Here is a 12,072-nt window from a genome sequence, read left to right as displayed (position 1 = left end):
CAATGGGGCTTCCTCCCAGAGGCGGTGCGGCACAGAGGAGCGCTCGCATCACAAGGTGACCCCAGCTCCCCACCGCCACCGCCGCCGTCACCGTCGACACCGCGTTCCGGCCGCTCCGCGCCCGCCCAGTCGCCTGGCCTCTTTCTCCCTCCCTCAGCCAAGATCTGTCGGACCGCTGGGGACCCAGGGAGCCGGGGGGCTAGGAGCTCACTTGGGGCTTTCCCCCTCCCCCCTCCGAGAGTCCGGGATGGAGAGCCGAAAGGACATGGTTATGTTTTTGGATGGGGGTCAGCTTGGCACTCTGGTTGGCAAGAGGGTCTCCAATTTGTCCGAAGCCGTGGGCAGCCCGCTGCCCGAGCCGCCCGAGAAGATGGTGCCCCGTGGTTGCCTGAGCCCGCGGGCCGGTCCTCCGGCCGCCCGGGAGCGCGGCGGGGGAGGCCTGGAGGAGGAGCCGGTGGACGGACTAGCAGGCAGCGCTGCGGGGCCGGGCGCCGAGTCGCGGGCAGCCGGGGCCGCGGTACTCGGCCCCGGACCTCCGGCTGCCTCCGCCGACAGTCTCTCTGGCCAGGGGCAACCCAGCAGCTCAGACACCGAGTCGGATTTCTATGAAGAAATCGAGGTGAGCTGCACCCCGGACTGCGCCACGGGGAACGCCGAATACCAGCACAGCAAAGGTAGCCACCGCGCCCCTTCTCTCCCCCGGCCTCCCACCGCGCCCACCTTCCACTTCAGCTCTAGAGGAGAGGAAGACACTCCTTTACCCCAGGGCGGGGTGGCTGGGGGAACCCACCTGAACAACTCATCCCCCGCTCTCCGCGCCCTGGCGGGGGTCTCTTTCTCCGCTCTGGCATTGGCGGGACTGAGGGTGACAGCTGTGCTTTGGGGGAAGGAGGGAGACGCAAGCCCTGGGCTTGAGGGGGATTCACAGTGCACCCCAACCCCCCAGAGCTTTGTGGCACTGCTTCAGCTGCGCGGGCAAGACACTATCTCCCGGCGTGGGCGAGATCAAACGAGGGTCCAGGCAGTTTGTGGCTAGCAGGGTGTAGGGCGCATCCAGGCGCGGAAGCGGAGTCCATAAAGGACCGTAAAATCGCGACCGACTAGGGCCGACCGGCTGCTGCGGCCCTCCGACCAGTTTGCACGTCGGTCAGAGGTCCAAATTACCTTGTCACTTCCCGGGCTCGGTGGCGCCAGGTCGGAAATGGTCCCAATGGTCTAATTGCCTTTGGTCTCCGGTTGCATTTGAAAAGGCAGTGCTCTGGCCCTCCCCCCATTCACCTTTCCTTCCTAGTCCCACTCCTCCACCCAAAGGAAAAGAGCGGCAGGGGGCAGGAGCCCCACCCTTCCCTGGGTTTCAGCTCAAATTGGGGGGTGGGGGGGTGAGTTGTGTGTCACTGCTGTAACTGGAGAACCCCTCCCTGACCAGGGGCTAGGTGAATGATCAGGAAGGGAGTCTCCCTGAGAGGGGTGGAAAGCTAGGAGGAAGAGCCCACCAGCAGATACTCCTCCACAAAGCTGTGCCGGTGGGTGAGAAGACCCTGGTGTGGAAGAAAACCCACCCCCTGGCCTTGGCAGCCAACGCCTTGCTGAGAACCCACATCCACCCATTGCCATCTAATCCACTCAATCCAGACTAACCACAACATACCCTCAGAGTAACCCATACTCCATTCATATATAGTCAGGCAATAGGACACTCATACACACACTCCTGGGCCATTCACACAGCACACGCAGCCTAGTGTACATTCCCACACCTGCACCAGCCATCTGGCACACAAAGCACGGAAACTCAGTCCCTGCCCAACATCCAACAAAACAGGACCCAAGTTTACAACACTCCAGCACAAAGGGGGCATCTCAACTCACTTGACTGTCAGATATGCGTATCCTTGCCCACTCCTGTCAACCGTGGGCAGAAAGTTCAGAGTGGCTGCATCTGTCCTGTGCCCCAAGGCAGGTGGCCAGGGCGCCTGGGGCTTTTGTACCCAGCAGGCCTAACACAGCAGCCCGGCCAGGCCTAATGGCTGCTATGTGCTCATCTGAATGGTGAGCCTCTGTCCTCCATTCCTGGGTTCTCAAAGTCCTTGCCACCCTAGCAGAGGTAGAGTCTGGGGCTACTGGAAAGAGGGGGGATGTCCCTTTCCATCACCCTCCTCCACACACATCAACCAAGACCTACAGCCCCACATCAACAGTGTCTGTATCTGTTGTGTGTTCTGTGTGTGCCTATACTCTGGGCTCCCTGAACAGGGCCTGGCTCTGAAGCACTGGCCAGCAGTCCCAATGGCAGCAGCGAGACCCCCAAAAGCAATGGCAGCGGTGGCTCCCAGGGCAGCCTGGCCTGCAGTGCTAGTGACCAGATGCGACGGTACCGTACTGCCTTCACCCGGGAGCAGATTGCACGACTGGAGAAGGAATTCTACAGGGAGAACTATGTATCCAGGCCTCGGAGATGTGAGCTGGCGGCTGCCCTAAACCTGCCCGAAACCACAATCAAGGTATGAGCCACAGGGAGGAGGGGGGGATGCACCCCGTCAGGAGGAAGTAAATACCACCTTCTTAAATCATGAACCAGGAAGTAGGGCCTGGAGTCTCTTGACAGGGCAGCTAGGCCAGGAGTGTCTAAGCCTGGTGCAGGAGCCAGGTGCATGCAGATTTGCCCCTAGGGGAGACTCTCTTTCGTGGCCAAATAAACAGCGGGGATGAAGTGCCTGGGCAGGTGACAAGGAAGTGCTTCCAGGGAGAGCCTCAGGAATGGGACGTATTTTGAGGGGATCGCTGCCTGCTGCCTCAGACCGGTGGAGTTCTTAGTTGCCCCACTACTTTCCTACCCACACTGCGTTTGGGCGTCCTGGCAGCGAGGGCTGAGGGGAGGAGGGAGAGAGCCTGTCTGGGAGGGATTACAGATCCAAGGGGGTGGTGGTGGGATCTGCCCGCGCCCAGAGGAGCTCCTCTTCGGCTCTTCCCTATGCTACCCTCACCGTCGCCCGCGGTGGGACGGGACTTGTGGGTTCTGCGCACCGGGCCGGGCGCCGCCGAACCCGCTCCTCTCCTCCCCGCCCGCCAGGTGTGGTTCCAGAACAGGCGCATGAAGGACAAGCGGCAGCGGTTAGCCATGACGTGGCCGCACCCGGCCGACCCCGCCTTCTACACGTACATGATGAGCCACGCGGCGGCCGCGGGCGGCCTGCCCTACCCTTTCCCGTCGCACCTGCCCTTGCCCTACTACTCGCCCGTGGGTCTGGGCGCCGCGTCCGCCGCATCCGCCGCCGCCTCGCCTTTCAGCGGCCCGCTGCGCCCGCTCGACACCTTCCGTGTGCTCTCGCAGCCCTACCCACGGCCCGAACTGCTGTGCGCCTTCCGCCACCCGCCGCTCTACCCGGGCCCGGCGCACGGACTGGGCACCGCGGCCGGCGGCCCCTGCTCCTGCCTCGCCTGCCACGGCGGCCCGGCCAACGGGCTGGCGCCCCGCGCCGCTGCCGCCGCCGCCTCGGACTTCACCTGTGCCTCCACCTCCCGCTCGGACTCCTTCCTCTCCTTCGCGCCGTCGGTGCTCAGCAAGGCCTCCTCCGTGGCGCTGGACCAGAGGGAGGAGGTGCCCCTCACCAGATAAGGGGCCGCCCGCGGGCAGCCGGCTCCAGGACGCCCGTGGGGACCCCTCGGGGACTCAGACAGCATCCCTCCCCGCCCCAGGGGCACCGAGGGGAAAGAAGAGGGCCGCCGAGGACCAGCGGGACTTGGTTTCGAGCATCGAGCGTCGAAATGCCTGGGAAGGGGTCCTGGCTGGCGCGTCTGGGGAGCAGGAGTGGGGTTGGGGAGGCTGAGCCTGAAAGACCTTCCTCTGGGTCGGCCCCTCTTTGCCATTCTTCACCCGACCCACTGCCCTGACCTGGGCTTGAGGCCGTGGCTCCAAAGCTTAACAAACTTAGCAGTAACAGCAACCAATATCAAGCCCCTTAGCCCCCAACCCCCAACCCTTTTCTCACCCGGACCCCTCCCCCTTGCAAAGGCCAAGCCCATGCGATGGAAAGGGAAATTGCTGTCTCTCTGAACAAAATGCTGTGTATGCAGAGCAGGTAGAGATTAATCTTTGCCAGCTTTTCCAAGGCATGGCAAGGGGCTTGTGGATGACAGTGCACCAGCCATCTAGGGGAGAGAGGGAGATGATTTACTACCCTCCCAAAGAAGCAGGGGGCTCTCTGGCCCCCCTGGAGCCTCAGTTACAGGATATTTTCTGATTCTGGCATCTACCAGCACCTGATCTCTTTCCTCTCTCCTGGCTTCTCCTCCACTGTAACTTCATTTCCACCCTCACTTTTTGTGTACTGTGGGCAGGGAAGCTGCAGATACCCTTGGGTCCCCTGGCAACTTCTCCCAAGCCTCTTCTCCTTGGGCCCAGCACGCACCCTGATTAGCAAGTGATGTGTGTGAGGAGGGTTTTTGAATGTTGAATGTATAATAATGATTACCATGCCTCTGGCTGGCCATGGAGCCCAGAGCGGAGCTGTTAACAAGGCGCCCAGGGAAGAGCTTAGGGAGCAGGAACCTCATCTCCCTCCTTCCATATCTGGTGGCAAATTAGAGGCTATTTCCAGCCTTTTTCTTTCATTCACTAGGAGCTTTCTGGCCCTTCTCTTTGCATTTGGCATTTCACACCCATCTGCCTCCCAAGCTGCCATGGGGCTTGACTTTCAGAATACTAGCAGGAGCCTTCTGCTGCTTCTGGGGACTTTGTCTCTCCCCTCCTCCAAGGCTTGTTTGGGAACCACTCCCAAACTCTCACATCTGTAGTCATTCTTGCAGCCAGTTTTTGAGGGATAGGAGAACTTATACCCCCACAAAGGCAAGTTTCACCCTGACTGGGAGGGAGTGGTTCTTCCTGTAGGGACTGAGTTTGATTTGGTTTTCCTTTGAAGCCCAAAGAATTTGCTGTTACAATTTGTTGACCATATTGCAATAAAGCTGGATATGATTCTCACTTTAGCATTTTAAATTTTTTGGTAGCAGGCAGTTTGTTAACTCCTTTTGAATTATTAGTTCAACTATAGCCTTGGGTAGGGGAGGAGTCAAAAGAGGGACACAGTCTCCCAAGCCTCCATTTGGCATTGGCAGTCTCCAAATGGACATTTCACAGAGGTGGAGAAGGAGGAGCTGCTGTGAGGTGCATATTTCCTTAATTTTGTGCACACTAGGAGACTTGGCTCAACTGGTCCAGCAGAGCGCTGAGCCCATCGGGAACTCACCCTCATGAGTCCTCTCCATCTGCTCCAACGCTTTGAGGAAAGGAGATTCTGGACTCCGGTCTCTGTAATCCTATCTCTACCCCAACCCAAGGTGGAGACAAATGGGGTGGTGGGAGTGGAGGTGGAGCACTGCAGAGAGCTGGGTTTGTTGGTCAAGCTGAGTCTGCATCTTATGGTGAAGGGAAAGGAGGGAGGACTTCTGAGTTGGGAAGAGAGGGTTTGAATCCTTTTCAAACCGGAAGTTATCTCCAAGGATGGAATTCTGGGCTGGTCAGGGCAAAAGGACAGGCAATCCTGAATGGCCACCTCATTGTCGTTCTCTGTCCCTTTAGGAGAGCCACTGTGGCTGCCTCTGAAGTCGTGCTCAAGCAGGAGCGAGATGGGTGTCCTCAGCAGGCTCGGGACTGTATGGGTTCAAGGGTCCTCTGCCCCTGTACCCATGGGTCTCCTTAATCAGCCTTCATCCCTCTTGGGGCTTTAAAGCAAACCCTCTCCAACACAGTACTCCCTACCCTCCCAAGCAAATCGTTGTGCTGAGGTTTCCAGCATCCTATCTGCCACTCATCCCGTCCCCCTAGCCCTGCGCAGCTCCCTCTGCAGTTGGGAAGCTCCCGGTGCCAAACCAGGCAAATTTCTGGGTTACTTCGCGTCGGGCCAAGATTGCTTGCGACAGGTAAATGGGCTGCGGGCTGCCGTAATGCCAGGCGTATTTTCAGTTAATAGGGAGGGAAAATGAGGTGTCTGCAGCGATATTGGAAAGTACAAGATCGATGATCCGGCCTCGTGTCCAATCAGCAGCCTTTAATTGACTGTATTTTCTGGGTAATTGAGCCTCTCTTCCTCCAAATTGAAGTGGAAGATATAACAATACATCTTGCCAGGAGGAATTACTCATTACTTCATAATGAAATTTCCCTTTTGCCAAGGTTTGCGGTTTGGCGCTAGGCACGCACTACTCACACTCCCTTGCAGACCCCCGCACCTAAAAATAGACTTTTCCCACCTGCACCGGAAGCAGCATCTGGCCCAATTAGGTGGTGATCGTTGTAGTGGGGGCTGGGGCGGAGATGATCTTAAAGGCACTGCGTCCTCCGCAGCCTCCGCCTCTTCATCTGTAAAATGAGAAGGCTAGTCCAAGCAAGAGGGCTAACATGGTATTATTGTTTTCATTTTTCAATTTTCCGAACGTCTCTACTTAGTTTCCCTCCGTCTCAGTCCCATTTTGCAGGTGGGAAAACGGAGGCTCTGGCCTCACACAGATATTAGTGACTTATGTAGCTAGAGGCTCTCAGCTCCGGTGGCTTCCCCTCCCATGCCTTAGGCCTCTTTGGGGCCCAGAGTCCACGGTTACCCTCGTTTAGTCTGACACCTCACATTCGACTCACACTTTTCCTAGGCTCCTCAACATAGTCGGGGACCCAGCGGGGCCTAGGAGCGCAGACGTGCGCTCAGCCGCGGTCCTTTTGGCCCGGGAAGAATAGCCACCCCGCAGCCCGAGTGCGCGCTCAGCGCAGGCCGTCGCCGTCTAGTTAGCGAGTGATTGATTGCCTTATTAAAGCGTGTTCTTGTAAGTGTGACCAAACTGATTGCATTGCATATGTTTGGGATAATGCTCATTTTAAACAACAGGATAAAGAGGATGAGCTCGGCAGAGCCTCCGAAGAGGAAGTGATTCCGGCCAGCAGCTCCCTAACTCTGGCATTAAATTGCCCGGTTACATAGCAAATCACTTAGTTTCTCCACCCTTGCCCGCATGTTTCCCCTCTTGGCCTGCAGTTTGATTGCATCCCCTCAGTGTTGTCTGCCCCACCAATGATTTTTCTAGTGACTATGTCGGCCCTGCTTTCCCAACCGGGAAACCCGCAGCTGCACATTCCACACATCGAGTCCCTCTGCCCCTATTCCGGGCATAGTGAGAGGTGATTCAGGATGCGCCCTCTCAGCCTAGGCCTCCCAGGGGGATATGGCCCTAGACGGTCGTGGCTAACGGGAGCTTAGGTCCCCGCCCCAGTCGCGTGTCTCCCCACCCCCATCCTAGCACGTTCCTGAAAGTTTAAAAGATTCTTTTGTTCCCCAGGCTTTTCCCGCTCGGTTGCTTCCATTATTCCCCAATCGAGAAAACACCCGCAGCCATATGTCGGCCTAAGGGCGTGGGTGTCACGGGCGGACAGTTGTCTGGGATGACCAGCGGATGGCATTCTCCTAGTGGAAAGGGCTTTTCCTTCCTAGAGTCCTCTCTAAGCACCCTCACCCGGAGTGAGAGAGGGAGTAGTGTCGGTGAGTGGGGGCAGGAAAAGGAGTTTGAGCCCCCAAATGGCGATTTCCTTCTAGTTACTCTGCCCCCCACCCCAATCCTTATGGCTAGGTTCTCTTTCTGGGCCTGTTCCCTAACAAAGAAATCCTCAGCCGGCCTCCACTCACTCCAGTCGACTTGCACGGGAGCCAAACTGTTGGCAGACTGAACTTCCTAAGTACCTTTCAGGTACGCTGGAATTCTGATTTGTTCAAGATGATGATGGTTATCAGGATAAGTCAGAAACGATGCCACCCTTTGGGGTGTCATTTGTCAGTGCAGTCGCATGGATTCGTTTGCAAGACCCAACTAAAACAAGTCTGGATAAGTGACTTGATCCAAACGGAAAAATTCTCCCATCACTCAGCTCCTCCCTGGCTCTGTGGGGGCAGACACATCAGTGTACTAGGGTGAAACCAAGGCCCAACTCACCATTTGTGCCGGTTTGTGGACCCCGAAATGTTAAGCCTGAGGAGGGAAAAAGCCACCGTCTACAAAGCAAATAGAAACACAAAGTCCTTTCCAAAATCGCTTTCTCAGCAAATAAGTGTGTGATATTCTGAGCAGGAGCAGGAGAGAGATTGCCACTTAAAAATAACATGAAAGCATTAAGTAATTATTTAAAACAAGGCTGTTTAGAAAAATATTTGTATTTATTGCAGCTGCTCAATTGGCCTCGTTAAAGTCAGCAAGCATTTAAATTGTGTTACAATCTCATTTAAATCCCTCTCCGTTCCAGCAGGCTGAAGAGCTTGAATAGACCAATCACTTCATAATGATGATGAATGAGAAATTAATTCAGATACAAGCAAGACAATTTAGGCCTTCATCTGTTTAAATAGCCTTCCAATATTATTCGCGATCGCGGGTCACAGATTGAATCAATTGTCCAATCTTGTGAAAGTCATATCCTTGCATCTTCATCGAGATTATTTATAGCGCAGTGAGGGCTGCTGAAAGGTATACGCTGTTAACAGGGACAATTACTTAAAGGGAAGCGTTTATAAAATGGAAAACAAATGCCGGGGTTAGTAACAAATGGGATCAAAAGCAGCCATTCCAATCTGGCTCCTCGAGGGAAGCTAGCAGGCGCGGCCTCCGCAGGATGAGGGGCGCCGAGGGCTCGGCCTCTGGCCTCCCGCCGCCCAGGTGAGGCCCGGGCTTCCCGGCACTCCAGCCGGCGCTTTGGCTGCCGTAGCGACGCGGGGCCAGCCTCCTCCCGGTCTTCAGGTCTGGCGGGAAGCCGCGGCAAAGCCGCGGCTCAGCCTCACTTGGGCATCTAGAGGCGCCGCGCCCGCAGACGCCAACCGCAGGCGGTGCCCTTTGTGCCGGGTCCTGGCCACGCCCGGGATTCACCCACCAGCTCTGACATGCTTTGGCCTCGGCCGCAGAGGTTGGAGGCCTCGCCAGGCACGGGACTAGGGGGATGGACTTCTGGACTTGGCCTCGGGTCGCATTTCCACCGGGCCTATCGCCCCGCCGTCCCTGGGCCAGGGGTCTCCTCCTGTCCTGCGGGGCCTGGGCCCCTCCCCGGCCCGTTTCTCCAGTGCCCTCGGGCCTGCGAGTGGCATCCAGCTCAGCAAAGAAGAACCAGTTCCTTCCTTCCGCTGTCGAAATGCCGCTCCCCGCACCTTGAAATAACCCCCGAGGGACGCTGTCCCCTGCGTTGTCTGCCTCGCGTCCCCAGTGCAGCCCATGAGGCCGAAACGACTCCCGGGTGACATGTGCCTCCCCGAGGTGTCCGCTTCCCCTTCCTGGGCCAGGTTAGGCAGAGAACCTGAACAATGTGCGCGGGGGTAGGGTGGGTTTGTTCCCCCCACCCCGCATCGGTCCAGGCGCGTCTGGTTCTGTGTGCCGCGTCTACACGGTCTCTTTGGGGGCCTAGGGGCGACCGAGCCTTTGCAGGCGGCGCTCTTTGGGGATAAATGTGCGGTGGGCTCATGTACCGAGACTTGAGTAGGAGGGGAGAGCGAGGGGCTCCCAGTGAACCGAGAGAGGAGTCCTCGCGGTACAGCACCCTCGCCACTCCCGTCTGCGTCGAAGTGCTTTTAATTTTATTTTTTATTCCTCTGTATTTCTGTGTTTTGAAACAAAAGCCCAACTAATGGATTCCTGGCGCTCTGAGGACCCACTCCCGGGAGCGACTTTGATGTATTGCTGTCCAATTAGTGCCTTTAATTGGTGTCCTTAGGGACAAGCTGGCCCGGAGCTGGGACACAGCCTCCTCTCGCCTCTCCCGCACACTGGAAAGGTAAAATTTATAACGCACTGCAGCAATCCCTTGGGAGAGCGAGTGAGGAAGGGAGGCTGGGGAGGAAGGGAGAGATACAGCTCCATCTTGCACTTCCCCGACCCTCCGGGGCGCAGAGGTCCAGGATAAGGGCCCAGATCACCCGATTTCTATAGTTTCCTGACTCCCTCGCGGACCTGGCAGGAGGGCTCCGGCTGAGTCGCTGAGGATTATGAATTTGTTCGCAGAAAAGCCAAGGGAGCGCGCATTGTCTGTAGAAGCCCACCCCATGTGGTCTCTCAACTCGTTAATAATGGCTGTTTGTTAACAAGGATGCGGAGGTTAAATAATCTGGGTGGAAGATTAAACACGCCTCATCAAGGCGCTAGGAGCAGGGACTCACAGAGACCTGCACCAGAGTTGCCGGGCTTGCTGGAACCTGGAGGAAGGTGGGCATGAACCGCCTGCAAGGAGCCCAGGGGTAGAGGAGGAGGGAGGGTCTAGGTCCCCTTTTCAGGGTGTTTCCCCTATAAAGTCAGCACAGACCCAAACCCTTGTAGTGTTGAAGAGCAAATCCCATCTAGGAGCCCACCCCAATGAAGTGTGGATGTCAAATCCTGCAGGGAGAATCTGCTCGAGATCAGAAATGGAGACCTGAGTCTCAATCCAGGGCCCATTTTGAGGAGTGGTGGCTATCTGCTGCCTTCCAAGCCTTACAAACTCATACCTCTGGGAAATAAGGGATATTTGTATCCACATAATCCAGAGTGAGTTGCACTGGGTTGGAAAGCAGAAGATGAGGCTTCTAGCTTGCACTCTGTGCTTAAATAGCCGTGTGTCTATATTACATTATTTTCCTATTTTATAAAATAAACAGGAGGTAGGGCTTGATATAGATGATGTATAATATTTCTTTCTTCCCTCAGGTTCTCACCAGAGTTAGGGAGCTGAGCCCCTTCTCAGATACTCTGCTTTGGAAGGTTCAGTCAAGGAGGATTTTATTCAGCAAATATTTGAGAGCCTACTATGTGCCAATTACTGTGAAGTGTGTATTTTTTAACTGTGACAGCATAATATCAATTTGTATATCCCTGTGTGTGTCATTCTCAAATATAATCTTGTGAAGGAAGACAAGAGAGAAAGAAGTAGAGAGAGAGAACTGAATAGAATGTGTGTGGTACATGAGATGGTGACTGCAGCCATGAAATTAAAAGACACTTTCTCCTTGGAAGGAAAGCTATGCAAACCTTTCTTTGGGATTGGAATGAAAACTGACCTTTTCCAGTCCTGTGGCCACTGCTGAGTTTTCCAAATGTGCTGGCATATTGAGTGCAGCAGTTTCACAGCATCATCTTTCAGGATTTGGAATAGCTCAACTGGAATTCTATCACCTCCACTAGCTTTGTCCATAGCGATGCTTTCTAAGGCCCACTTGACTTCACATTCCAGGATGTCTGGCTCCAGGTGAGTGATCACACCATCGTGATCATCTGGGTCGTGAAGATCTTTTTTGTACAGTTCTTCTGTGTATTCTTGCCATCTCTTCTTAATATCTTCTGCTTCTGTTAGGTCCATACCATTTCTGTCCTTTATCAAGCCCATCTTTGCATGCAATGTTCCCTTGGTATCTCTAATTTTCTTGAAGAGATCTCTAGTTTTTCCCATTCTTTTGTTTTCCTCTATTTTTTTGCATTGATCACTGAGGAAGCCTTTCTTATCTCTTCTTGCTATTCTTTGGAACTCTGCATTCAGATGTTTATATCTTTCCTTTTCTCCTTTGCTTTTCGCTTCTCTTCTTTTCACAGCTATTTGTAAGGCCTCCCCAGACAGCCATTTTGCTTTTTTGCATTTTTTCCCATGGGGATGGTCTTGATCCCTGTCTCCTGTACAACGTCACGAACCTCATTCCATAGTTCATCAGGCACTCTATCTATCAGATCTAGGCCCTTAAATCTATTTCTCACTTCCACTGTATAATCATAAGGGATTTGATTTAGGTCATACCTGAATGGTCTAGTGGATTTCCCTACTTTCTTCAATTTCAGAGATATCACTTTGCCAGCAAAGGTCTGTATAGTCAAAGCTATGGTTTTCCCAGTAGTCATGTACAAATATGAGAGCTGGACCATATAGAAGGCTGAGTGCTGAAGAATTGATGCTTTCAAATTGTAGTACTGGAGAAGACTCTTGTGAGTCCCTTGGACAGCAAGGAGATGAAACCAATCAATCCTAAAGGAAATCAACCCTGAATCTTCATTGGAAGGGCTGATGCTGAAGCTGAAGCTCCAATACTTTGGCCACCT

General features: G+C 54.8%; 1 protein-coding gene and 1 long non-coding RNA gene across 2 annotated transcripts; both read left to right on the top strand.

Annotated features, from left to right (window-relative positions):
• The first annotated feature begins 247 nt into the window (after positions 1–247).
• On the top strand, positions 248–3,616 carry EVX1 (even-skipped homeobox 1). The gene is made up of 3 exons (XM_055590528.1): positions 248–674; positions 2,254–2,501; positions 3,071–3,616. Exons 1-3 carry the CDS (start codon positions 248–250, stop codon positions 3,614–3,616), a joined length of 1,221 nt encoding a protein of 406 aa, XP_055446503.1.
• A 4,953-nt stretch (positions 3,617–8,569) lies between these two features.
• On the top strand, positions 8,570–10,859 carry LOC129659301 (uncharacterized). The gene is made up of 3 exons (XR_008717948.1): positions 8,570–8,688; positions 9,636–9,790; positions 10,696–10,859. It is a non-coding gene; the product is annotated as an uncharacterized LOC129659301 (long non-coding RNA).
• The last annotated feature ends 1,213 nt before the right edge of the window (positions 10,860–12,072 follow it).

This window comes from Bubalus kerabau, chromosome 8 (genome assembly GCF_029407905.1).
Source record: "Bubalus kerabau isolate K-KA32 ecotype Philippines breed swamp buffalo chromosome 8, PCC_UOA_SB_1v2, whole genome shotgun sequence".
Classification (NCBI taxonomy): domain Eukaryota; kingdom Metazoa; phylum Chordata; class Mammalia; order Artiodactyla; family Bovidae; genus Bubalus; species Bubalus kerabau.
Note: the sequence above shows the minus strand (reverse complement) of the source record. Positions and strands in the feature narration are given on the sequence as shown.